A 25,443-nucleotide genomic window follows, 5' to 3' on the forward strand; every position below is an offset into this window, starting at 1 on the left:
GCTGAGGCTCAGCACAGAAATGTCAGGTGTGTCCTTTACCTCTGTGATGAAGAGACACTGGCTTATGGTTTATTCACTAAAGCTCTGTCAGACGCCCTCATTTGTACTCTCAGTCTCTGTCCTATCTGCCTACATCTCCCTCTTTTTTGCATTTTGAGGGTTACTTTCTTGTTGAAGCTTGGGGAATTAGTTCAAACTGGTGTTTTGGTTCAGGGAGGCGTCCCTTTAAGGAAAGTCATAAAAGTAGCCATTTTGGTAATGCCTTCAGGTACATTTAAGCAGCTCCTACTTATTTGAATGGTGAAATGTTCATAATGGACTTCCATAATAAAATATGTCAACAGTGATATCATATATTGTGTCTGTACACTACTGTTCAGTTTTTTTGTATGTGAATGTATGAAATAATATTACGTAACTGTTTTGCAGTGATGGGAAAGCTGAGTTTTCAGCAGCCATTACTTCAGTCTTCTGTGTCACATGATCTTTTTAGAAATCATTCTAATATGTTGTTTTTTCTCAGGATTGTGAGGTTACATCTAACAATTCTGACTTTTTTTTGTCATTGCATGAAAACAAAAAAATTCACTACAGCGAGTTATGTTAGAATTGCAAGATATAAAGTCAGAATTGTGGGATATAAACTTGCAGTTGTGGCTTTTTCTCTAAAAATTGTATGATAGAAATTTGCAATTTTGACTTTTGTCTTAGAATTGTCAGGTATAAACTTGGTATTGAGTTATTTAAGAATCGCAAAATACAAAGTCAGAATTACTGAATATAAACTCAATTGTGACTTTTTTTTTCCTCAAAATTGCATTATAGAAACTCGCAATTCTGACTTTTTCTTAGAATTATGAAACTTCTTTTCTTAGAATTATATAAACGTGCTAATGCGAGTTTTGTAAGAATTGCGAGATATAAAGTCGAAATTGCGGGATATAGACTAAATTGTGATTTTCTTTTTTTTTCTCAGAATTGTATGATACAAACTCGCAATTCTGACTTTTTTCTCAGAACTGTAAGGTATAAACTCGCTATTGCGAGTTATGTAAGAATTGCGAAATATAAAGTCAGAATCGTGGGATACAAACTCACAATTGTGACTTTTTCTCAGGTTTGCATAATACAAATTCACAATTCTGACTTTTTTTTTTGAGAATTGTAGTAAATAAACTCCCTATTGTGAGTTGTGTAAGAATTCCAGGATATAAAGAGGCTATAAATTCACAATTGTAACTTTTTTCTCAGAATTGCATGATACAAATTCGCAATTCTGACTTTTTCCTTAGAACTGTGATATAAACTCAGTATTGCAAGTTATGTAAGAAGTGCAAGATATAAAGTCAGAATTGTGGGATATAAACTCACAATTGTGACTTTTTTCTAAAAATTACATGATACAAACTTGCAATTCTGATTTATTTTCTTACAGTTGTGAGATATAAACTCACTATTTCGAGTTTTGTAAGAATTGCGAGATATAAAGTCAGAATTGTGGGATATTTCTCAGATTAACAAGAATGTCGCAATTTAAACATTTTTATCAGATTTGCAAGTTTATATCTTGCAGTTCTGACTTTTTCTTATGAGATACAAACTTGCAATTGCAAGTTATAAAGTAAGAATTGTGAGACATAAATCAAAAAAAGCTTAAATCTTACAATTCTGAGTTTTCTCGTAATTGCGAGTTTATATCACACAGTTCTTAGAAAACAGTCATATTTGTGAGATAAAAAGTCGCAATTAACTTTTTCAAAATGTTTTATTCAGTGCTGGAAACAGGCTTCCATAACAAATAGATGATTGGCTCTTTTAGCTGTAAGACAGTATTTGCATTCCTACAGTCACCATCTTGAGCATTGATTTGCTTATTTAGCTGTAGTCAGACTAGAGCTGCCATATTTAGCACATTTTTTTTTCTCATTCAAATATATTCTCTCCTTATAATGTCTCCTCTCCTTATAATATCTCTAGTAAGGTTAACTAGTTTGATGAAATGATGAATCTGTGGGATATCTGAAAAGCCTGTTATTTTAGAAAATATATTTTGAACCCTCTTACTCTTTCTCAAGATAGAATAACGTGACTCATCTGCTGTACATCCACACAGCACTGAGTCTCTCTCTTATCCTGTCTCTCTTACTCAATGGCTATAAACTCCCCACATACTGTCTATTATGTAAGAGATCTGTTCAGAAGCTCTGCTAGCTGTCCGTGCTGTTGTTTTCGCACACTGAGGTGTTGTTATGTAGCTGACCACATTTGGTCAAGTGCTCCATTCAGAGGCTGCATATGAAACGCTCCACACGTTTTCACAGGTTCGGTGCTTGTATTTTTAGCCCCTTGCCTACCTTTGCTCAAAAATGTTTGTGTGAGCGGTTTTAAACCGGGACACACATGCTACTTGTTCATAATTCATGCAGCAACAGTAATAGCAACACTGAATGTGTTGTTCCGCTCCAATTAAACATTTATGTTAATGTATGTAGATACATGTAAATGACCAACATGGGTGCTTTTTCTGTGAGCGAGCCAGAGGGATTTCATTCACTTGCATGACTCTCTGCTCATACGTTTATGCCAGTAAATGCTTTTTGTCTTAATTGAGAAGCTTTCTAAAGATCAACATGTTTTGTATATGTCTCTAATTGTTCTTGTAATCTTTGTCAAACTTCCTGTTTTCTTGATCATTTGAGGTCAGTGTCACAGAGATTCTCCAAGGAGAATCAGATGCTACTGTTCATATTCTGTCTGTACCAGTGATTCAGACAACTCAGTCTTCTCTATACCCATCTTTCTCTTTATTCTTTTTCTTCCTGTCCTCCTCTGTCTGCTTTGAGGAAGCTCAAAAGTTGCATGTCCAAAGGTTGGAAATACTTCTAAGTGATTTGATCCAACCTTTCCAAGGGACTTCAAACTCTGGTGTCTGTCTGAACCTTCTGCTCAGTACAGGGAGGTGGTGTCTGTATCAGCAGTCACACTTAAAAAAAAACTCCCAGCCCCACTGAGACGTCCAGCTCTGTCCCCATAAAGCATATTAAATGTCAGAGATGGATGTCTGTGGACATTTCTAGAGTTCAGGGAGGTGGTGGGACCAATTTACATGACTTGAGGCAATTCACAAGAGACCTGGACTGGAGTCAGTAAGAACTTTTATTGGACTTGTTTGGCTTTTGCAGGCCATGAATGTAGAATCACCTCTTCAGTAGGTCAAAGCTGTGGTGTTTAACTTCTGCGCACTAATATAAACATTTCACGATTCTTTGAATTTTCATTTTTTTACAGCTATTCTAACTTAATTTTGGTGAAGTGTTTACATTTTATATATTATATTATATTATATTATATTATATTATATTATATTATATTATCACGATTAATCACATCACAAGTGTTTGTGTACTTAATATGTGTGTGTGTGTGTACTGTGTGTGTGTATATATATATATATGTATATATATATATATATATATATATATATATATATATATATATATACATTTGCATATTTATCATTTTATTTTATTATATTTTCATTATTCATTTTTTATAAACTTATAGATTTCAATCTAGTATTATCCAGTGTCTTTATTATTATTTTTTGCTATTAGTATTTATTAATATTTTAAATTGGCTTTTATTTTTATATTTTTTGGTTTTGTTAAAATTTTATTAATTTTGTCATTTTTATGACAAAATTATTTTTTAATTTTAATACTTCAACCTAAATTTATTTTATATCAGTTAGCTGCCAAAGCAACAATCGTTTCTACAGAGAAACACTGTTATTGTACCAATTATTACAATCAAAAATCTTTAAAAAAAAAATGTTCAAGATTATTATTTATTAAGTAAATTATAAAGTAAGATTTTATTTTGGAGTACAATTTAAAATAAAAATGTTACATTTTACTTTTTGAATAAAAACAGCACAATTCTTTACATGAAATACATTTAACATTCACACTTCAATACTGTACTGATGAACAGAACAGTTTCCTCAAAAATCAGTAAAATTAAGTTGAATGAAATATTCTCAACTTATTTTAAATGATTTTCTGTTAAAATGTTTATTTATTATTTTTTTTTTTTTTACAGTGTTATGGATATTAAAAAGCAGCCAATTATGGCTTATGTTGAAATTCTGTACTGTTTTGTCTAAATAAATTGAAAATAAATACATTTAATAGTGTTATTACATTTTTTATGTTTTAAAGATGAGCTTTAAATAAATGTTAGATGATTGCCAAGGTAATCTACAAAATAAAAATAAAGATTGAAGAGAATATTGATATGAAGAGATTAAAAATCTCTAATATACTAACTATATTATATATACGCATCCCTATTAATGAGTCATTTGGAGATTTAAGTATTCTATGTGCATATGAAAAGACAGAAATGACTTCATCTATCTGTTTTCCCTTTACAGGTATTGAAAGGTTCTAAGAAGCTTTCCATGTCGGTCTGTTCTATGGGACGGATCCCAGGTGGTTACGTGACCAATCATGTGTACACATGGGTGGACCCTCAGGGCCACAGTGTGTCCCCACCACCAGACTTGTTGGAGCAGCATGGCTCAGGAGCAAGACTGTCAGACATCCAGCAACATGGCCACACACACATTCGGCACGAGGGTGCTGAGAAGAAGGTGAGTGTAAACGAGTGCTCATGATGACAGACTGTGTAAAACTTAAGCAATTTAATATTCAGAGTGATGTTGTAAAGTACCAAACATCTGTGGCTTTTCCCTCTACGTGTTATGTCACTCAGTTTATTCATATTGAAAATGACAGCTCTAACGAGTGTAGAAATGATCGTAATGCCTCAGTGATTCCTCTCTGCTAACTGCAAAACAGCTCTGCAGGGTTTTTTTTTATTTCTCTGTGGGTGCATTAACACACATACACACACACACACATTAATCAACTTTCCCCACTATGCCCTCTCACACCTTCATCCCATATTCTGCCTCTTCAGCTGAAAATGCCCGAAGGACAGCAGTCACCAATCACAACACTGTCGACAAGGTCTGAAAGGTCCAAAATAGTTACCACTAAATATATTAAATACAACATCTGTCATGACTCAAGTGACTAACAAATTTTATCTCAGTTCAAAATGTATCATCAGAGGTTTACATTGCATATTTAAAGGTTTTTTTTCCCCATATGGAAGAGTTTTTTGGCCATGTGGCCTCACATATGTTCAGTACTTCCTGCAGTGAGCCAGAAAAGTGAAAATAAAAGGAGAAAAATCACAACTGATCAGATTTTTATTTCAGCTAAATAAACATATTTATCATATTTGCATTTACTAAGAAAAATGTGTAATTAAATTACAGTCACTTATGAAAATGTTAACGATTACAAAGGCGGTTACATCTGAATATTTTCACACACATACAGATTTGATTGATTTCTTTCCAAAATTGCATTGACTGCTCTAAAATATGAGACACAAATGTTTCACGAGTTTAGGACACAGAATAGGACATTATGTTTATTTGATAACTGTTTTATTTCCTATTCGGGTTTGAGTATATGCTTTATTTTTGAAGATTACCTGTTTTCCCCAAAGCATTGTTAAATGTCATTGATACCTGTTATGGCTATGCAAAGATTTGATTTCAAAAACAGTATCATAGCTATTAAACTATATCTTGTTATGATTTTAAATCCCCTCCAAAAAAAAAAAAAAAAAAAGAGGTGCTAAAGTCTTTTTTTTTTTTTTTTTTTTTTTTTTTTTTGGTGGCTGCACTTTTAAATTATTAGAATCTTAATTGAAGTGATGAAGGTTTTATAAGATTGGTTTTTTGAAAGTCTGCCTGCTTTAAATGTTTGAAAATAATTAAGAGTTCAGAAAAGAATGTGAAAAAAAATTGGAAAAGTAATCAAATGTAATCAGTTACATTACTTTCATAAAGTAATTGAAATAGTTACACTACTTATTACATTTTAAATACGGTAACTTATTACATTTGCAAAGTAACCTTCCCAACATTGTGTATTAGACATATTTTTATATACAGTAGTCAATATTTGAAGTGGATCAAAAAAGTTCATCAAAGTTGTCCTAAGACAAGAACGGGTATTGTTTTGCTTTTAGGACAACTTTGATGAAAGGTTTTGATCCACTTCAAATGTTGACAAGATTTGGCAAAAGTTAATGTTGGACCTTTGGGTTAGTTCACCCAAAAATGAAAATTAGCCCATTATTTACTCATGCTCCAGGCATCCTAAGTGTATATGACTTCCTTCTTTCAGATGAATCCAATCTGAGTTATATTAAAAATTAATCTGGCACTTCTAAGCTCTGTCATGGCAGTGGGTGGGTGTTTCTTGTCAACAGTCCAAAACAAGTCCAATAAAGTGCATCCATCCATAATAAAAAAGTGTCTCACATGGCTCAGGGGGGTGAATAAATGTCTCCTGTAGCAGGGCGGATGACGTAGGATGTTGGCTTTGTGCATATGCTGTTCAGAAGTGATGAACGCACAGTGGAGAGAGGTAAACAAAGCACCAGTCACGAATTAGAAGTACAAAACGAGGATTAAAAAAGAAAAAAGTTGAATATAAGCCACGAGGAGACTGGTAGGGAAACTTTGCTTCCATTGGGCCTGTAAACAAACGTTGGCTTTCACGCATGCCCAACGCTGATGTCCTACTTCATCCGCCTGGAGCAGCTTCGATGTACAACAGTTAGCGGAAGCGTAATGAAGTGATTATTACGTTTTAAATATGGATATTTTTCTTACAAAACCACATTGATTCGGTACAGGATGCTTTTAATCACCCCCCAGAGCTGTGTGGAGCACTATTTATTATTGATGGGTGCACTTAATTGGACTTGTATTGGACTGTTGAAAAGAAACACTCATCCATTGCCATTATAGAGCTTGAAAGAGCCAAGATCATTTTTAATATAACTCCGATTGGATTCGTCTGAAAGAAGGAAGTCATATACACCTAGGATGCCTTGAGGGTAAGTAAATAATGGGCTATTTTTCATTTTTGGGTGAAGTAACCCTTTAACTGCTTATAAAATCACCTGCAAAACCTGTTAAGCCATAAAGTTGAACACAAAGATTTTCACTCATAATAACTGTCTAAACTCCAGACAGTAGTTAATTTAACAACAAAAACTGTTTGTTTCTTGAGATTTGATTATGGATGACTCAAGGTAGCCCTAATTACAAGCATTGACAGTGATCTATTTGTTTTGGATGGAGGCAGTGGAGCATGTTAGCTGCAGAGATTCTTTAGCGGGGGTCTGTGCTGTTTTGGCTCGGATGTAGGGCTGCTGAAAAGAGTATTTCAGGCACGCTTTGGGCCCGGCTCACCTGAAATGCTCCCCTGTGTCAGTGTGATTGATATGACCCATTTGAACTATCATCTGAGTTCAGATGAACTAGCCAAATCCATGTAACACATTTATCACACTACGTGTAATGCATGACGAATGAATAAGGATGTATGTTTACTATAATGTGCCTATTCGTGTGTGTTTTATAAAATTGCTTTTTTAGTGCTGTCTGCGGAGCTGACCATTAATGTTATGAAACACTATGAATTCTGACTAGAACCTACTAGTGAGAATACACTACATGTATCACGTCAGTTTAACCAATCTGAGAAAACGATAAGGGCTTGTAAAATGTGCATGACTCTGTATAAAGTCAGAAAGTGGCTGTTTCATTACATTCCACTCATAGTTAGTCTGAATAATGCTGAGGAGAATCATATCTGCATTCTGGGAATCTGTTCATTCACACACAAGACAAATGAGAACTGATGAAGCATAATCACTTCAAAGATCAAACCCACAGAGAGGTGATAAACACAGCTTTATTTGATTTGTTGGTAATTGCTCATCAGCGTTTGAATGCTGCAGTGGTTGGTTGTGCTGCATCCCAGACTCGAATCTTATTGGTATTTCATTCAGGTTGAACATCACTAGAATCCTGATGGGTGGGTGAGTCAATTTATAGTCACCTCCTCTTCATTGCCTCAGCATTTTCCTTTAGTTATGGGGAGTCTATAACTGATGAGCCAAATGGAGTGTGCAACTACAGTCTCAACTAGGGGGAGTAAATATCCCACCCACTAATAATCCACTGTGTCGTACATGTTCACTTGAAATGCTAGATACCTGCTTTTGGACGTGTGTAATTGCTTTCTATATGCAGTCTTTGCATGGGTATTTCTTCAATTTCTGTTACTTTAAGAAGAAGTCCACTTCCAAAGATTTACAGATAATGTACTCACCCCCTTGTCATCCAAGATGTTCATGTCTTTCTTTCTTCAGTCGTAAAGAAATTATGTTTTTTGAGGAAAACACTTTAGCATTTTTCTCCATATAGTGGACTGCTATGGTGCCCCAAGTTTGAACTTCCAAAATGCAGTTTAAATGCGGCTTCAAACTCATTTGCATTTAAAGAGACATGCACGAAAACAACGTGTTACTGCTTCCACTCAAAACTAATCAAAATTAGTTTTATATAAATCAAAATTATATAAATCAAAATGATATAATAAGTGATCTGTGGGGTATTTTGAGCTGAGACTTCACATTCTGGGGACACCTGAAACTTGTATTACATAGTGTTAAAAAGGGGCATAATAGGTCTCCTTTAAACTACTCAAAAATTGGTCAAATTATGCAAAATGTGCAGAAATATTATTTTATTTTGTCCATTTATTAAAAAATAAATAAACTGAACTATGAAGTACCTAAAGCAAGATAAATTAGTTGGCTGCTTTATTCCATGAATTTCCACAAACAAATGCTGTTAAAGGGTTATTTCACCTGAAAATGAAAATTCTGTCATTAATTGCTCATCCTTATGTTGTTCCAAACCTGTAAGTCCTTTGTTCATCTTCAGAACACAATTTTATATTCTTAATGAAATCCGAGAGTTTTCTGACCTTGCATAAACAGCAGAAATAGCAAGAAATGATCAAACAAAGCTGTTAGTTTTCTTTGTGCACAAAATCATAAAATTAAGTTTGAACCACTAATGTATGTTAACAAACTCTTGGATTTAATAAAAATATCCCAGTTTGTGTTCCAAAGATGAACAAAAGTCTTACAGGTTTGGAACAACATAATTAATGACAGAATTTTCATTTTGGGGTGAACTATCACTTTAAGCACAATGCCCTATAAATGACATGTCATTTAAGGGGCATCTACTTGTTATTTCTGAATGCGACTAAAATTGTTACAATTTTCCACTGAAATAAAATATAACGGTAATAGTATTAAAAGTGTTTTACAAGACTTTTTCACAGGGCCAAAAGTGCCTAAAGTTAATGAAACTAATATCGATAGATTACAGATGGAAAAAAGTGAAAAAATATTTCAGAATTCTACATTTCATTAATTTTTTCAGGCGTTGTACATTTGTTAATGCAGCCATAGTCAGTGAAAGTGTGCAAATCTGAGTTGGGAATCTAAAATAAATCTAGTAATATATAGTTGTGATTTATGCATTAAATTCAACAAAAACTCTAGCATTACCGTCAGGTTTTGAAACACTTGTGGCAGACGTCACAACGGTTCTTTATCTCATTTGTATAAAGTTAAATTTTTTGACACTTTCAACCCTTTCTTCGCTGTCAATCCCACCATTTCCCATGGGAGCCTACTGCTCAGCTAGAGAATGAATTGGACGTATTCTGTTTGCTTTAGGAGTTGTGCAATTGTGAGGACTTGTCAGTTGAATACATAAACAAGTGAGATGAACATGATAATAAACAAATGTGTGTGTTCTCTCTCCAGGTGAATATCTCACTGGATGATGGGCGATCTCTGGGTTTGATGATCCGTGGAGGTGCTGAGTATGCTCTGGGCATTTATATCACAGGAGTGGACCGAGGGTCTGCCGCAGAATACAGCGGGCTAAAGGTAAAATATCTTTAGTCTCAATTTGAGAACTTAACTTGGCAAATATTAGACTATTTGAGAGCCTACTTGGACTTACAATTACTTGAGCCTCGACTCAGACGTGAGCCGATTGCTTGAGACAAGTCCTTAATTCAAGTCTAAATTACACCCCAGTGTCTTTTTTTGGATGGGAGCAGTGTGCAGTGATTTGTTAATAAGGTTGCTGAAAGTCATCAGTCAATCAGTGGTTCAGTCAGTCAGTGATTCATCAATAATGATGTGGTTGAAAGCAGCTCACTCACTGGGTGCAAAATTTACATGCCACCTGACATCTGACAGGAAAGTTAATCATGTTTGAAACTGCAAGTCATTGGAAATATTCTTCACCTGTTCACTTAAAACAAACACAAATTGTTTCAGACATGTTGACATCTGATTTGATGTTTTCTGAAAAGCTGCAAGCGGCCAGAAGTGTTGCTGAGGTTCGGCATGACTGCATTTAGTGGGTCTAATTAAATTTGTGGTGTGAGTATATTGGTTGAGGTGGCCTCTGCCAAACGGGAAGATGTAGAAACAAAGAGGCACTAAATCCAAAGCTGGCCTCATAAAAGACTGAGCGAGCTCTTAACATTTTGGCATCAATCCATGGACAGAAAGATGAAAGATGTTTCCTCTTTCTCCAGTCATTCAGAGAATAGGCCGGGTAGGCTTTCTGGAAAATATCACAAGCCTGATTCTTCATCATAGCATCAGTCTGCTTTAATCTGTTGAGATGAATTGTTTTGTTTGTAAAAAACAACCCTTTGTGTTTGTTTTTTTTTATTTCACATGATATTACAAGTCAAGTCATCTTCCTCAGTCTCTGTCTCTTTTTGTAACCTTATATGCTTGAGTTATTTAGTCATTGGCCTTCAGCAGCTACCTCTGCCCCGCCAGAGACAGATAAATATTTTACGTCACCTTTTTGGTAATGCAGCTCCGTGCTTCTGCATGTCCACAACCGTTCATTTGTATTCTTGCTGGTTTGTTGCATGGCAAAAATATTAACAAAAAGGTTGATTTGTAAGCGTCTCATGTCAGGGCTGGTGTTTACTTGTGCTGGTGATAAAAAGTCAGACATTTCTTATCATAATTTGGCAGGATAGTCAGACAACACGACATTGAGTTTTATAGAATTTATTCAGGATCTGGATGGCGGTGATGGAAGATCTAGTGCATCTGGACTGAAATGACAAGGATCTTCTTTTTTGATGGAAATGTGTTTGGACAGGGAGGACAGATGATTAGCCTAAGTTAAACATCTGTAGTCCAACAGGGTCAAGGTTTAGTTGGTTAGCACGGCTGTTTGGTGGATGTTGCAGAGAGCATCCTTCTCCATTAATGGCCATTCAACAATTACATATATGCTAATATTTAATTGTATTATAGGCCCAGTATGTTACAAGAACGGTCTCTGTGGCTCCCTCTTCTCCCCGCCAGCGGGAGCCCTCTCCGGAGTTCTAGTCACTACATTTCCCACAATCCCGTGCCTGGGGCTCCACTTCCGGTTCCGGGTCCCTCCGGTTCACTCTTGTTTGTCGGCCATTTTAGAGCGTCGCGCCCGCCAGTTCTCTGCGAAGTTTTGTTAGTTATGCTATCAATCCCGAGCGTTTACCTATCGGACTGCTTACCCGTTGCCAACCGGACTGTTTATCGTGTATGTGAATCTCTGCTGCCTGCCCTTCATCGACCCTCGCTATCTCCTCGGACTATTCCCTTTGATCGCCGCCTGCCCCGATCTTTTGCATGGACTCTGACTACCCCGTTTGCTCTGCCTTCACTACGCCAGTCTGCTGTTGTTGACCATTGCCTGCCGATATCGTTTGTGTGTAAAATAAAGTTGTTGCAGATGGATCCAACGTCTCCGGATTCCTCCATAACTGCGTCACAGAAAACTTCGCCACCAACGGATCCAGCGACAACGAGCCAGATCGCGTCAGAAGTATCCGCTCAAGCCTCTGTTCTGACGCGTCACCAGCAACAATTGGATCACCTCTCCGCACTCACCGAGCAGCTTGTTCAGGCCATACGGGGTTGCAGGTCGCGACCCCTCCCGCTCCACCTCCGGCCGCCATTCCACCCGCGGCGGCCGCGCCCATCACCGCGAGCCCCGGCTAGCGTTCCCGGAGAAATTCGACGGTGCGCCATCCAAATGCAAGGGGTTTCTTCTCCAATGCACCCTGTTTGTCAGCCAGCAGCCGCATCTATATCCTACTGATGAGGGTAAGATTGCTTTCGTTTGTTCCCTTCTCACTGGTAGAGCTTTAGAGTGGGCCACCGCGGTCTGGGATGTGGGACGGCCCGCTTTTCCCTCGTTTGCTACATTTCTACAGAGCTTTAAGGAGGTATTTCAGCCCAAGCCAGAGAGCAGCGAGGCGGGGGAGCAAATTGTGGCTTTGAAGCAGGGACGACGTACAGCTGCCGATTACGCGCTAGATTTCCGTACGCTGGCGGCCCAGAGTGGTTGGAATGATGGCCCCCTCAAACTACATTACCGTAAGGGACTCAACCAGGACCTCCAGGTGGAGCTAGCATGCCGTGACGAGGGGCTAACGCTCAGCCAGTATATCGACCTCTCGATCCGGATCGACAACGTGATGCGCGCCCGCAAACCTGGCCGAACCTTTACCTCCCAACCCCGACCCAACCACCCATCGCGACCGTTCCGGAACCCATGCAGCTGGGAGCAACTAAACTGACCGTGGAGGAGAGGGAGCGACGAATCAGGAATCATCTCTGTCTGTACTGTGGACAGCCGGGTCATCTCCGAGCCACCTGCCCCACCCGACCACCTCGTCCACCAACCTCGGTGAGTTCTGGTAATCTTCATCTTAGTCAATGTGAAGTACCTGTAATTCTCAAGACCAGGGACATTTCTGTGAAGACTACAGCACTAATAGACTCCGGTGCCGCCGGAAACTTCATAGACAGGGACTTTGTCAACACTAACCGTCTGCCTATTCTCTCTTGTGCTCCACCTGTGGCAGTGGCCGCCCTTGACGGGAGACCGTTAGGGACCGGCAGAGTTGAACACACCACCGATGACCTCATCCTCTGCTTAGAGCCGCATCACCAAGAAACCATCCGGTTTTTCATTATTTCTTCCCCCCGCACACCAATCATCCTCGGATTTCCATGGCTTAACCACCACGAGCCCATCATCTCATGGTCAGCAGGCACCATCGCTCATTGGTCCCCTCACTGCAAGCAACATTGTCTTCAGCCTATCCACCAAGCTAACTCCACGCCAACCTCCACCGAACTCAAAGATCCCATACCAGCCGAGTACCAGGATCTCCTTGAGGCCTTCAGCACCACCAAGGCGACCCAGCTACCTCCTCACCGCCCGGGGGACTGCGCCATAGATCTCCTTCCCGGGGCCGTCCCTCCCAAGGGACGCATCTTCCCTCTTTCGCAGCCAGAATCGGAGGCCATGAATCGGTACATCAAGGAGGAGCTTGCCAAGGGTTTCATCCGTCCCTCAACCTCTCCTGCTTCAGCTGGGTTCTTCTTCGTGAAGAAGAAGGATGGTGGACTGCGCCCGTGCATCGACTATCGCGCTCTCAACGACATCACCATAAAGTACCGCTATCCACTCCCGCTGGTACCCCCAGCCTTGGAACAGCTACGCTCGGCCAAGATCTACACCAAATTGGACCTACGATCTGCATACAACCTCATCAGAATCCGTGAGGGGGACGAGTGGAAGACAGCCTTCTCCACAACCACTGGGCACTATGAGTACCAGGTAATGCCCTTCGGCCTGGCCAATAGTCCTTCTTATTTCCAGGCCTTCGTCAACGACGTGTTTCGGGACATGCTGAACCGATGGGTCATCATTTACATTGACGACATCTTGATTTATTCGAACTCCTACTCTGATCACGTTCAACATGTCCGGGCCGTTCTTCAGCGCCTCATAGAACACCAACTGTATGCTAAGGAGGAGAAGTGCGAGTTCCATCAGCAGAGCATATCCTTCCTCGGCTACGTCATTAGCCCAGAGGGGGTCGCCATGGATGAGACCAAGGTGAATGCGGTTCGCAACTGGCCACGCCCCAGAACCATCAAGGAACTGCAGCGCTTCCTAGGCTTCTCAAACTTCTACCGCCGGTTCATCCGTAACTTTAGCACCGTGGCAGCTCCACTCTCGTCTATGCTGAAACAGGGTAAGACTCGTCTCACCTGGACCCCTTCTGCCATCCAGGCCTACGACGAGCTTCGCCAGAGGTTCACCACCGCACCCATTCTACACCACCCAGATCCCAACCTGCCCTTCCTCGTCGAGGTAGACGCTTCCAGTACCGGCGTGGGGGCTGTGCTCTCTCAACGACAGGGTCAACCCCCCAAGACCTTTCCCTGCGCTTACTTCTCTCACAAGCTCAGCCCCGCAGAACGAAACTACGACGTCGGCAACAGGGAGTTGTTGGCCATCAAACTCGCCCTGGAAGAGTGGCGGCACTGGCTGGAGGGTGCACGACATCCATTTACCATCCTAACCGATCACAGAAACCTTGAATATATTCGCTCCGCCAAGGTTCTCAATCACCGTCAGGCCAGATGGGCGCTGTTCTTCACCCGCTTCCACTTCGAAATAACGTATCGACCCGGTTCGCAGAACACCAAGGCGGACGCCCTCTCGCGCATCCACGAACCCGACCACACCACCACGCCACCAGAGACCATTCTGCCCACGTCTGTCATTCTGGCCCCTGTAACCTGGGATATAATGACTGAGATCACTGAGGGACAGGCTCAGGACCCTCCTCCAGTCGACTGCCCCGCTGATTTGACCTACGTCCCGGTTCATCTGCGTCCTCGAGTCCTATCAGAGGTTCATTGTACTCCCAGCTCCGGCCACCCTGGGATAGAAGCCACCATCGAGCTGCTACGCAACCGTTTCTGGTGGCGATCCCTTCGTGCTGACACCATCACTTTTGTTAAAAGCTGTTCTGTATGCAACACCTCCAAGACCCCTCATCAACTTCCTGCCGGCCTTCTGCAGCCTCTCCCGGTCCCTAACCGCCCTTGGTCCCACATTGCCGTAGACTTCATCACTGATCTTCCCTCCTCCCACGGTCAGACCACCATCCTCTCAGTCATTGATCGTTTCTCCAAGGGTTGTCGGCTCATCCCCTTTCCCAAGCTCCCCACCGCTATGGAGACCGCAGAAGCCTTGTGCAACTCCGTCTTTCGTTTTTATGGTCTCCCAGAGGACATTGTATCCGATCGAGGCCCCCAGTTCACCTCGAGGTTATGGTCCAGCTTCTTCCACCTATTGGGGGTCAATGTAAGCCTTACCTCGGGCTACCACCCTCAGGCCAATGGACAAGTCGAGAGGCTGAACCAGGAGTTGACCAGGTTCCTACGCTCATACTGTCAAGACCACCAGGAGGACTGGAGCCGTTTCCTCCTATGGGCAGAATACGCCCAGAACTCCATACGCAAACCCTCCACTGACCTCACTCCGTTTCAGTGTATTCTAGGATACCAGCCCCCCCTGTTCCCTTGGTCCGGGAGCCTTCTGATCTACCTGCAGTCAACTCCTGGTTCCAACGGAGCGAGGAGACCTGGAACCGGGCCCATGTTCATCTACAACGGGCCGTCCGTCGAGCTCGGACACAGGCCGATCGGAGACGCCGCCCCGGGCCTTCCTACGAACCAGGACAATGGGTCTGGCTCTCCACCCGGGATCTACGCCTACGTCTACCCAGCAAAAAACTAAGCCCCAGGTACGTGGGTCCTTTCCGAATCAGTCGTCAGATAACCCCAGTATCATTTAGACTAGAACTCCCACCAGAATACCGTATCTCACCCACCTTTCATATGTCTCTGTTAAAGCCCGCTGGCCGCCCGGAGGGAGTGGAGAACCTAGAGGGGACCGCTCCGCAGGGACCTACCCCCCTGATCATCGATGGCGAGGAGGTCTATCGAGTGAACACCATTCTGGACTCCCGGCGCCGGAGGGGTCGTCTTCAGTACCTGGTCGACTGGGAGGACTTTGGCCCCGAGGAGAGGTCCTGGGTACCTGCCGAAGATATCCTCGACCCTTCTCTCACCACGGACTTCCACGCATCACACCCAGATCGACCGGGACCCCGCGGAAGGGGTAGACCCCGGCGCCGGTTACCTCCTCGTGCCAGGAGGCACTCGCAGGGGGGGGGCTCTGTTACAAGAACGGTCTCTGTGGCTCCCTCTTCTCCCCGCCAGCGGGAGCCCTCTCCGGAGTTCTAGTCACTACATTTCCCACAATCCCGTGCCTGGGGCTCCACTTCCGGTTCCGGGTCCCTCCGGTTCACTCTTGTTTGTCGGCCATTTTAGAGCGTCGCGCCCGCCAGTTCTCTGCGAAGTTTTGTTAGTTATGCTATCAATCCCGAGCGTTTACCTATCGGACTGCTTACCCGTTGCCAACCGGACTGTTTATCGTGTATGTGAATCTCTGCTGCCTGCCCTTCATCGACCCTCGCTATCTCCTCGGACTATTCCCTTTGATCGCCGCCTGCCCCGATCTTTTGCATGGACTCTGACTACCCCGTTTGCTCTGCCTTCACTACGCCAGTCTGCTGTTGTTGACCATTGCCTGCCGATATCGTTTGTGTGTAAAATAAAGTTGTTGCAGATGGATCCAACGTCTCCGGATTCCTCCATAACAACTGCGTCACACAGTAAGTGTTTTACCAGTGCCCAATTTCTTTTGGAGTGCTCTTAATAGCTCAAAATGGATTTTTGGGGTTGTTTTTCCCTGCCTGCTGGTTCTGACGTCACAGCTCAACATAGTCGCAAGTGGTTTGAACTGTGTTTTTCTGGTGCCATTAGCTGATCATTACATTATTAGTTACTTTTCTTTCAAAATCAGGTCCATGGACCCTCAAGAAGCGGTATGTTTTTCTTTATAGACCAATAATATAATTTTTAATTAATTAAATTAATTTAATTGTCTAATATATTAGTATTTGTCTGTTTTAGGAAGTGGAGGGGAGGCCAAAAATTACATTTATGTTACATTTTTGCATTTGCCAAACAATTATATGAAGCTAGTTGCACTGCATTTTTTTTCAAACCTGCATCCTGAGCACATGTAGAACCTGGTGTAACCTTGATAGATGTCTATCTAATTCAGAAGAGGTCCACCTAGCAGGCAGCAGACAGTGAGGTAAGAGAACATTTGGTTTGTTATTATTATATGACTTATGAAAGGTAAAAAACACTTTTATCTGCTCAAATAATCAGCTAATGTAAAAAGAGCTCTTGCATAACCTAGACATACAAAACCCCTTGCGTACACACCTGCACTTACAGTGTACCACATGCTGTGAATGTCACCGAAATTTCTGCCTCTATATTGCAGCTTTCCCAGAAGTAACTGGGAAAAGGTCCCACTTTTAACTCTCCATTTAATTGCATATTCAACTATCGGCCCCAGTAATCATGAGTCTTTCTTTGCGGTGGATTTGAGCCTTATTGCAAGAACACATAAATCTACTGAGCTCAACAGTATTCTGTGAAATGTACAACTGTTGCCATCCTGCTCTAATGGAGAGCGGTGGTTGCGATGAGGAGATGAAAGATTGACTGCTTGTTTTTTTTGGAGAGGCTTTTAATTTTGCTCTCTCTGTAATTGTTTGGGCTTTAGTGCTTCTTTACTGAACCTCTCATCAGTGGACCAGAGGTTCCACTCAAGAACCCCTCTAAACACCAGTCTAATCTCAGTGTCCAGACCACTGAATAATTCTCTTTATTATAGACACTAGAAGTATAACTAAAGAATGCTAGACACACTTATCATGAATGAAATGCTTAATTAAAATTTAAAGAGCTATGAGAATCAGAAGCAAATGTTTTGTGTGTGTGTCTTTATCAAAAGCTTTATTGGGCAAGTGCATTTACCTATGTGGAATTTACATGACTTGCAGTGCAATGTCCTGCATATGATGATCTGTATATATTTTTGTGAAAAACCCATTTTTACTGTGTGAAAAAATATAATATAATAATAAGATTTTATTTTGTCCCTGACCTGAAGCAAAAACGTTTTTAAAAATATACTTTTTATTAAGTTGACGGCACATCTTTTTTAGATGACACACCCACTTTTAGAGAAATGTTATAGCTTTTTAGTTGATACAGTAAAGACTAATATTTTAAAACATGAAAAAAATAGCTTTTTCATTATAATATATTTTAAAATGTAATAATTTATTCATGTGATGGCTGATTTGCTGATTAAGTAACAATTCTTATTATCAAGAGTGTTGAAAACAGCTGTTACTTAATATTTAAGTGTAAACCGTTACACTTTTTTTGGCTTCTTTGATAAATAGAGATTTCAGAACAGCATTTGTTTAAAATAGATTTTTTTTTTTTTTTGTAATATTGTAAAGTGTGAAGGGAGACGAGAGGCAAGCGGAGCTTTTATTTGTAGGGCGAGACAAAGACATGGTTGAACAGGCAGGGTAGACAACAGTAAACAGGTATGTAGGAGCGAGACACAAGAATAGTCCGTGAAGCAAGCGTGGGTCGAAAATTGGCGAACGTAATCCAGGGGGGAAAAGCAAAGGGATAATCCAAGAAACGAGCGAGTAGTCCAAAAGGCAGGCAGCGAGACAGATGAAACGAGAAGTCTGGGCTAGAAATCTAAACACTGGGAACTCGGGAACTAGGGAACTAGGGAGACCCGCAAATCCACAAAGCAAAACCACAATACTCTGTGCCATGCAGAGGGAAGTCCGAGGCTTATATAGAGTGCCTAATTGGCCACAGGTGTTGCCGCAATCAGTGCGATGGGTGATGGGAGACGTAGTCCGGGGTGTAGTGCAACAGTCTGTGTGATGTGAACTGTTCGTGAAATGTACAGCGACCACTGGTGGCGGGCAGACCGGACAGGATTCATGACAAATATTATGATTTTCATTTTTGATCAATTTAATGTATCCTTTTTTTGTAAAAGACTGTTTTTTAAGAAAAAATGCATACATTTATGTTGTGTGAAGTCTGATCTTTGAAAAAATATAAGGGGTCACTAACTTTCATTAATTAATTTCTTTCATTCTTTTATTTTTACTGAACTGTACCATAAATTTGTCCATGGTGTGACTTGGCAAAAAAAGACAACAACTATTAATAATACACAAATAGCATGAGAAAGATTTATCTTCATTGTTAGACACTTATTTCGTATAGTGTTATTTTATTTTAATATGAAATTATAATTAACACATATTAATTAACACATAATTAATTAGCAGAGCACGGCTGTTTCTAAAGCAAGCGGTGCCATCTGCTGTTCAAAACTAAGCTCAGAATCGATTTAAGAAAGAATCGCGATGTGTTCGGAAAATCTCGAATTGATGCTGAATCATTTCTCGAATCATGTCCCATCCCTATTATAAATGTGTCTTTGCCTTTAATACTGTATATGTGCATGGAGTATAAAGTAGTATTCCTCAGTGTAAACCACATTTTCCGCAAAGTTTTGGATCCTCCTACTAGCTTTTTCAGATGGCGTTTCTGGCAAATTTCCTGGCCTTTGAACTCATTCCATAATTCCTTTCTTCTGAACCACATTTCACTTAAAGCAGCCACCCCCACCCTTTCCCAAAAACCCCTTCTCTGTCTGCTGAACTCAGAGCCATGTAGATTAAACTTCAGCTGCGCTGGAGGTAAAACTGACTGATGGCTCGGCATCTGTCCCATCTGCGTAGCTCAACACTGGGCCTAATTAATGTCCGTTCCCCTCCCCGTTCCTGAGATGAGCTGGGCTCACCTGGATCTGTGGCGGACGTCCGTCAGACACATTTATCTGTGCCTCACCACTGCCGGTGTCCAGCACAACTGTAGCTGACAGATGGACACGTGAGGCCCGCTCAGTGTGTTTGTATGTTTAAGGAATGGGCCTGAAGCCTTGCCTGTGGTATAATAACTTTGTCTGAGTTTTTTATAGTTGTTTCATTTAGACCCACCTGGAGAATACAGAGAGACAGCCAGAGGCGTCCGAGGATGAAAATAGAGCTGCAAAATGACCTAGTGAGAAACCTCACAAGAACTTATATGGGTTACGTCTAAAGTCCAGCACGGTTATTGCTCCTTAAGGTGTTTCAGGCTTGATTTGGGACAGACCCAAGCTCTCATAAGTCGTCACATGAAAATCACATTTGTGTATAGGGAGTTATTAGAGTACATAAAGGAGAATGAACTAAGATTAAGCTTGCTTTAGTGTATTTTAAAGGACACATTTGCTTCATATATAACACAGACTGGCCCTAAAATGTCTGAATTGTTGCATTTTCTGAGACATTTTTGCAATTTTATCTGACTTGACTTAAGGTAATTTTTTGTGGATGTATTAAATCAGTTCCCCTTAAGTTCACATAGGTTTAGTCACCACATTTTAATACAGACACCAAAAAATGCTGGGTTAAAAACTACCAATTTCTGGGTTATTTGGCAACCCAGTGCTGAGTAAATTTGGAGACACAGAACACATGTTATTTTAACCCAGCTTGTTGGGTTTTATACCCATTTGCTGGCTTGTCGTTTTGACATAGTGCTGGGTCAGTCAACAAACTGAAGGTTTTTCATTTTAAATAATAAAAATGCACTCTAAAATCTGTTTTATATAAGACAAGAACAGTATACAGTATTTTTTTTTATTCAATGTCAAGTCTTTTACAATCATAAAATCTTCAAAAACATTCAGTAAAGGTTTAGGACATGACAGCAGCAGCAAGAGCAGCCAATGGGAATCTGTGGGAAGAGAACAGCTATCAGTAGACTGTTCCAGTGAATTAAATGACTTATATTCATGTTTGAGAAATTGCATCAAAACCAGCTTTACCTCATACCATCTTTTCTGTCAAACATTTAAGTTTCAACCAGTGAAATGCATAGCGTGACCTAGATAAATAGTGGTCCTATTGTAGTCGATGGAGCGCACAGACATGTTGCATGACAGACAGCGAAGTCTCATTGTGTTTCAGCCCAGGTTGCGCATTCATTTGCTGGGCAGTGAAACTGAGTGTAGATCCAGTGGATACTGTGTTTGTACAAGGCTTGCATTCCAACCAGATGTTAGCTGCGACATACATTTAAACAAAAAATAACAAATGTGAGACTAGAGTCATTTTTCTATTTATACAGTAATAATTTGACAGGAATACAATGGAATACAAATCTAAATTTCATTCAGGAAGTTTCCTGTCAGACAAGCTTTCTCTCAGGGCAGAACACAAAATGACCCCTGACAAATGTATCCAGTTTTAACCGGTTTGGCACAGACTACCCAGCATTGGGTTACACTGACCTAGCGCTGGGTAGGTGTGTGAGGGGGTTCATCTTTTGTATTGACCCAGCAGCTGAGTTACAGAAAAAAACTCCCCCAGCATCTGGGTTAAAAAAAATATTAAAATGAACCCAATAAAATGATCCAACAGGCTGAACCCTCCATTTGGGTTAAAAAAATATAACCCAGCGTTTTTTAGAGTGTAACATCTTAGAACCAGAGAACATCTTAGAACCAATGTTTTTTTTTTTTTTAAACAGTATATTATAGTATAACTCAGTGAATTTATGATTTATAATAATTAAATACATTTTAATTAATTACTGTTATTTTTGTGTATTGCTGTAGTCTCTAAAAATGCATCCAAACTTAAACTGTTTTAAGATTTATTAAATTAATAATTATTGTTTTTTTTTATTTAATTTGGCTAAAGTGTCTAAATACACTACCAGTCAAAAGTTTTTGAACAGTAAGATTTTTAAAAAATTTAAATCTCTGCTCACAAAGCCTGCATTTATTTGATCCAAAATACAGCAAAAACAGTAATATTGTGAAATATTTTTACCATTTAAAATAACTGCTTTCTACTTGAATATATTTTAAAATGTAATTTATTTCTGTGGTCAAAGCTCAATTGTCAGCATCATCACTCCAGTGTTCAGTGTCACACGATCCTTCACATTATCCGAAAGTTATAGAAATTAATACTTTTATTTAGTGAGGATGCTTTAAATTGACAAAAATTGATGATAAAGACTAATTCAAATAAATGTTGTTCTTCTGAACTTTATTCATCAAAAAAAACCTGAGAAAAATCTACTCAGCTGTTGTTATGGTTGCTGTGAGATGAGGAGCCAGAGAGAAAACTCGAGGAACTAGAAATAAATCAAACAACGTATTTAAATTACTCATAACAGCGATACAAGAAACTCACAATCAAAATTAACATTAAGACGACACAATGAAACTCAGGAGCAAACGACTTATAAAGAGTGACTAATTACAAGAACAGGTGAACACAATAATCAGGAAGAAACCAAATTCAACAGAACAACAGGGGGAGACAATGGGAGAAACCAAAACAGAACAGTCCAATAAACAGAAACTCAAGGAGACATGTAACATTACACCCCCCTCCCGGTAAGTGCGTCCCGCACCGTAACAATACAACCGGGGAGGGAGGGCGGGCGCCCTGGAGGCTGATACGCGACAGGAACATAGTAGCCAGGGAAAGCCTCCAGGGTGGATCAGGGAGCCATGGCGGATCAGGGAGTTCAGGAGGCCATGGCTGGACAGACAGTTCATGAGGCCATGGTGGATCAGGGAGTTCAGGAGGCCATGGCCGGACAGACAGTTCATGAGGCCATGGCGGATCAGGGAGTTCAGGAGGCCATGGCTGGACAGACAGTTCATGAGGCCATGGTGGATCAGGGAGTTCAGGAGACCATGGCCGGGTAGACAGTTCAGGAGGCCTTGGCGGGTCAGGGAGTTTGTGAGGCCATGGCTGGACAGACAGTTCAGGAGGCCTTGGCGGGTCCGCCTCCACGGCCTTGTCCTCAGCATTCGACCCAGCCCCTACGGCTGCGGGCCCTGTAGGGCGCTCTAGAAGGCTCGGCAGAACCAACCGGAGGTTCAGGAAGGCTGGGCGGAACCAGCTGAGGCTCAGAAAGGCTGGGCGGAACTAGCGGAGGTCCTCTAAGGCTGGGCGGAACCAGCGGAGGCCCTGGAAGGCTGGGCGGAACCAGCGGAGGCCCTGGAAGGCTGGGCGGAACCAGCGGAGGCCCTGGAAGGCTGGGCGGAACCAGCGGAGGCCCTGGAAGGCTGGGCGGAACCAGCGGAGGCCCTGGAAGGCTGGGCGGAACCAGCGGAGGCCCTGGAAGGCTGGGCAGATCAGGGGAGAGAATTGGAGCCATGAACTCCACTGGGATTGCCATGTCCATAATGTTCATTATTGTAATCTTGGCTGGAGATTCAGGCTTGGTGGCCATCTTGGCCGGAGACTCAGGAACGGCAGCCATCCTGGCCGGGGACTCAGGAACGGCGGCCATTGACTTGACTTAATTCGGGAAACACAGCTGCAGCTTGACTTGACTCAGAACCTTGACTTGATTCAGGAAATGCAGCTGCAACTTGACTTGATTCGGGAAACACAGCTGCAATTTGACTTGATTCGGAACGTTGACTTGATTCAGGAAACTCATCTGCAACTTGACTTGATTCTGGAAACACAGCTGCAACTTGACTTGACTCGGAACGTTGACTTGATTCAGGAAACGCAGCTGCAACTTGACTTGACTCGGAACCTTGGCTTGATTCAGGAAACGCAGCTGCAACTTGACTTGACTCGGAAACTTGACTCCTGGAGATCGACAGTGACTTGACATGGCTTTAGTGGAACAACTGTGGCTTGATGGGATTCAGGAAGTGCTGTAGTGTCTTGACGTGACTGGGGGTGTAAACCTGTATCCTTGACTCAGATGTGCAGCTGTGTCTTGTCTTGACCCAGGAAGGACCGCTGTGCCTTGACTTGACTCTGAAGGAACAGCTGCGACTTGACCTGTCGCATGAATCTCAGCTGCAATGTGACTTGACTTAGCAGGAACAACATCTGTGACATGACTTGACCTTGTGGGAACAGCAGCTATGGCGTGACTTGACTCTGCTGGAACAGCAGCTGTGATGTGACTTGACTGTGCAGGACCAGCTGAGGTGGCCTGAGCAGGCTGTGGCTTGGTTGGCTTGACGTGAGCAGGCTGTGGCTTGACTGACGTGGCGTGAGCGGGCGCTGGCTTGGCTGACATGACGTTAGCGGGCATTGGCTTGGCTGCATTGCATCGGGCTGAGGACATCGGCAGAGCTTTGGATGATGACAGGGAATTTAGGGCGTTCGGGGCATGGCAGGCAGTCTGAGCCGTTGGAGCGGTATGTGGAGGTTCCTGGCTTCGGGTGAGCTGGCGCAATGTGGCGTGCTTCTGAGGGGGCTGGATGATGCATCTGACTAGCATTCTCTATTTGTTCTATCTCGAAATTAGAGCAGTTTAAATAAAGAATGATATTGATCAAATCAATCAGCGGGTAATCGTGAACAGGGAGATCGCATTGGATGGTATCTTTGTCCAGCCCCAACAAAAACACGATGCCAGAAGAGGCGTCGGGCCAGCTCACCAGATGATAGAGCTCAATGAAATCCGCCACATACCGTTCCAACTCTCGACCGCCCTGCCGCAAACTCCACAGCCGTTCCTCAGCCGTCATTGTTTTGGTGTCGTCTTCTGTTATGGTTGCTGTGAGATGAGGAGCCAGAGAGAAAACTCGAGGAACTAGAAATAAATCAAACAACGTATTTAATTACTCATAACAGCGATACAAGAAACTCACAATCAAAATTAACATTAAGACGACACAATGAAACTCAGGAGCAAACGACTTATAAAGAGTGACTAATTACAAGAACAGGTGAACACAATAATCAGGAAGAAACCAAATTCAACAGAACAACAGGGGGAGACAATGGGAGAAACCAAAACTGAACAGTCCAATAAACAGAAACTCAAGGAGACATGTAACAGCTGTTTTCAACAAAGTAATAAGAATAATAAATGTTTTTTGAGCAGCAAATCAGAATATTACAATGATTTCTGAAGGATCATGTGACTGGAGTAATGATGCTAAAAAATAGTTTTAAAATCACTGGAATAAATAGCATTTTAAAATATATTCAAACAGAAAACTGTTAATTTAAATAGTAAAAAAAATATTTCAAAATTGTACTGTTTTTCCTGTACTTTGGATCAAATAAATGCAGGCTTGGTGAGCAGAAGAGACTTCCTTAAAAAAGATTACAAATCTTACTGTTCAAAAACTTTTGACTGGTAGTGTACATTTTTATGGCACATAGTGTGAAAAATTTGTGGTAACAATCCAGTGCTGTTAAATGCCTAGGTCCATTCTGGTAATGCGTATGAACAGGTAATGCATGTTTATTGTAATGTTTTGCCCTGTCAGCTGTTTAACAGTACTGCATTTGCTTTTGTGCATTTGTGTGCTACATGTTTAATGTTAGTGTTAATTGTCCCCAAAGGATTAATAAAATATATAGTCATGTAGAGGACTATTAAGGATAGAGGGACAACAGAGTGGTGGAGAAAGTGGTGTAATGGTGCAGAGGGTGGAAGAGTAGCCAGGAAAGAATGGCGGGATGCAGAGTGGAGTGGAGCATTGGAGAAAAGGTTGGT

At 41.4% G+C, this 25,443-nt stretch overlaps 1 protein-coding gene across 1 annotated transcript in view; it reads left to right on the forward strand.

Moving 5' to 3' along the window:
* Positions 1–25,443, forward strand: part of whrnb (whirlin b) — a 78,521-nt gene that overhangs the window by 15,129 nt on the left and 37,949 nt on the right. The window contains exons 2-3 of the mRNA XM_051110297.1: positions 4,436–4,654; positions 9,787–9,912. Of these exons, the coding sequence (XP_050966254.1) occupies positions 4,436–4,654; positions 9,787–9,912 (345 nt within the window). The remainder of the gene's footprint in view (positions 1–4,435; positions 4,655–9,786; positions 9,913–25,443) is intronic.

This window comes from Labeo rohita, chromosome 5, assembly GCF_022985175.1.
Source record: "Labeo rohita strain BAU-BD-2019 chromosome 5, IGBB_LRoh.1.0, whole genome shotgun sequence".
NCBI lineage: Eukaryota > Metazoa > Chordata > Actinopteri > Cypriniformes > Cyprinidae > Labeo > Labeo rohita.